General features: G+C 43.3%; 1 protein-coding gene across 1 annotated transcript in view; it reads right to left on the reverse strand.

Annotated features, from left to right (window-relative positions):
* Fbxo47 (F-box protein 47) overlaps positions 1-1,840 on the reverse strand; it is a 25,961-nt gene that overhangs the window by 10,910 nt on the left and 13,211 nt on the right. Inside the window, exon 4 of the mRNA XM_004633875.1 lies at positions 593-701. Coding sequence (XP_004633932.1) covers positions 593-701 — 109 coding nt within the window. The remainder of the gene's footprint in view (positions 1-592; positions 702-1,840) is intronic.

The raw sequence follows: 1,840 nt of genomic DNA on the forward strand, positions 1-1,840 counted from the left end.
ATGTGGTGCTGGGGGATTGAACCGTGGTCCCTGATGCTTTGCTAAGCTTGTTCTAAGTAGGTGCTTTAGACCACTGAGCCATCTCTCCAGCCCCTCTGGAGGCCTTTTAAAAAAGTTTTGTTTTTTAAATTTTGAAATAGGGACTCACTGTCTCTAAGTTTCCCAGGCTGGATCTGAACTTGAGATACTCTTGCCTCAGCCTTCCAGAGTACTGGATTACAGGTGTTGACTGTTTTAGATGAGATCAGGCGCGTTCAGGGTGGTATGACTGTAGACAATGTTTTTTTTTTTTTTTTTTGGCGGAACCGGGGATTGAACTCAGACCCTTGAGCTTGCCAGGGAAGCGTTTATTCCACTGAGCCATCTCCCCAGCCCCTGTGACTGTTTTAATGTCTATGATATTACCTGTGAATTACTGGCTTGTTATTTTTTAGAGGGAAAGGTTTATTCAGTTCCCAGTTTGTCGAGATTTCAGCCCATGCTCGGCTGGCTGTGAGGCAGAGTGGCACATGGCCGAGGGCAGCAGTCCATGGTGGAGGAAGACAGCAAGAGCAGAGGGAGGAGGGGGAGTTACATGCAGTCAGTTCTTTACCTGGTTTGTTACAGACAACAGTCTGCATCTTGCGAGAGAGGTTGGTTAGCTCACACAAGAAGTTATAGACGCGGTGGCACTCGCGGTCATCCCAGCCTGCTGTCAGGGTCTGCGGAAGGCGGAATAAGGGGAACATTGCAGATGCTCAGACCACAAATAGCAGGAAAAAAAGGAAAAAAAAAAAAAAGCTTTTATGAGCAAACTGTCAAGGTGCTTCGCAGTTTTTAACCCACTATGGAGCTGTGTAAGTTAATATGAAATTCCCATAATCAAAACCTAGATATACTCCAAAACTCAGTTTCTTCTTGGTTGAAAAGGCACATCTTTCCAGAGTACTTTGAGGTGGTGCTCGACCCTGAACCTTGACAAACCCGAGGCCACGTGTTCAGATGCCTCCCTCACAACCACACTGGCTGGCTTTGACCATGACAGGGGAAACTTTGACTGCCTGACTTTGCTTGCAGATGTAACAATCTCATTTTAATGGGATAGATCCGAACATTTATTTATGACTCTTGGATTTGAACAGCTAAAAATGTTTTATTAGGTCAAAATTTTTTTTTTTTTTTTTTTTTTTTTGCGGAACCGGGGATTGAACTCAGGCCCTTCCGCTTGCCAGGGAAGTGCTTATTCCACTGAGCCATCTCTCCGGCCCTAGGTCAAAATTTAATAGCTATCTTTGTTATTTGATTAATTAATTGTTACAAGGTCTCACTACATGGCTCAAACTCACAGTGATCCTCCTGTCTCAGCCTCCCCAGCGCTAGGATTACAGGCATGCACCACCATACCTGGTTCCGGTGGTTAGCACAGTGCACCTGGGGTTCTAGGGCTGGCATGGCATGCAGAACCAGGGATCGAACCTGGGTCTTTGCACTTGCCAGGAGAGCACTTAGACTGCTGAGCTGTCTCCCTGACCTTAATAGCCATCTTTGAACAAAGTAACAGGCACAAAGGAAGCATATGTGAAAAAGGATTCCAAGTGGTATACAACTATAATTAGATATTGAAAATTTGATTAATCAATAAATTTTTCCTAAAATAATTAACTGGATTCAGTAGTTTAAAAATTAATCTTAGGTCTCTAGTACAAAAACTCATAATAATCTCACTCTCCCTGGAGGTAGAGAGAAACTGGTGGTAGTGATTACTTTTAGTGAAGAAAATCAGTAGATGAGGGACAGGTCTAAAAGGGAGTTTAACGTTTCACTTCATACATTTTGAGACAGCTTTTTTTTTTTTTTTTTT

This window comes from Octodon degus, unplaced genomic scaffold (assembly GCF_000260255.1).
Source record: "Octodon degus isolate 3935 unplaced genomic scaffold, OctDeg1.0 scaffold00056, whole genome shotgun sequence".
NCBI classification, from domain to species: Eukaryota; Metazoa; Chordata; class Mammalia; order Rodentia; family Octodontidae; genus Octodon; species Octodon degus.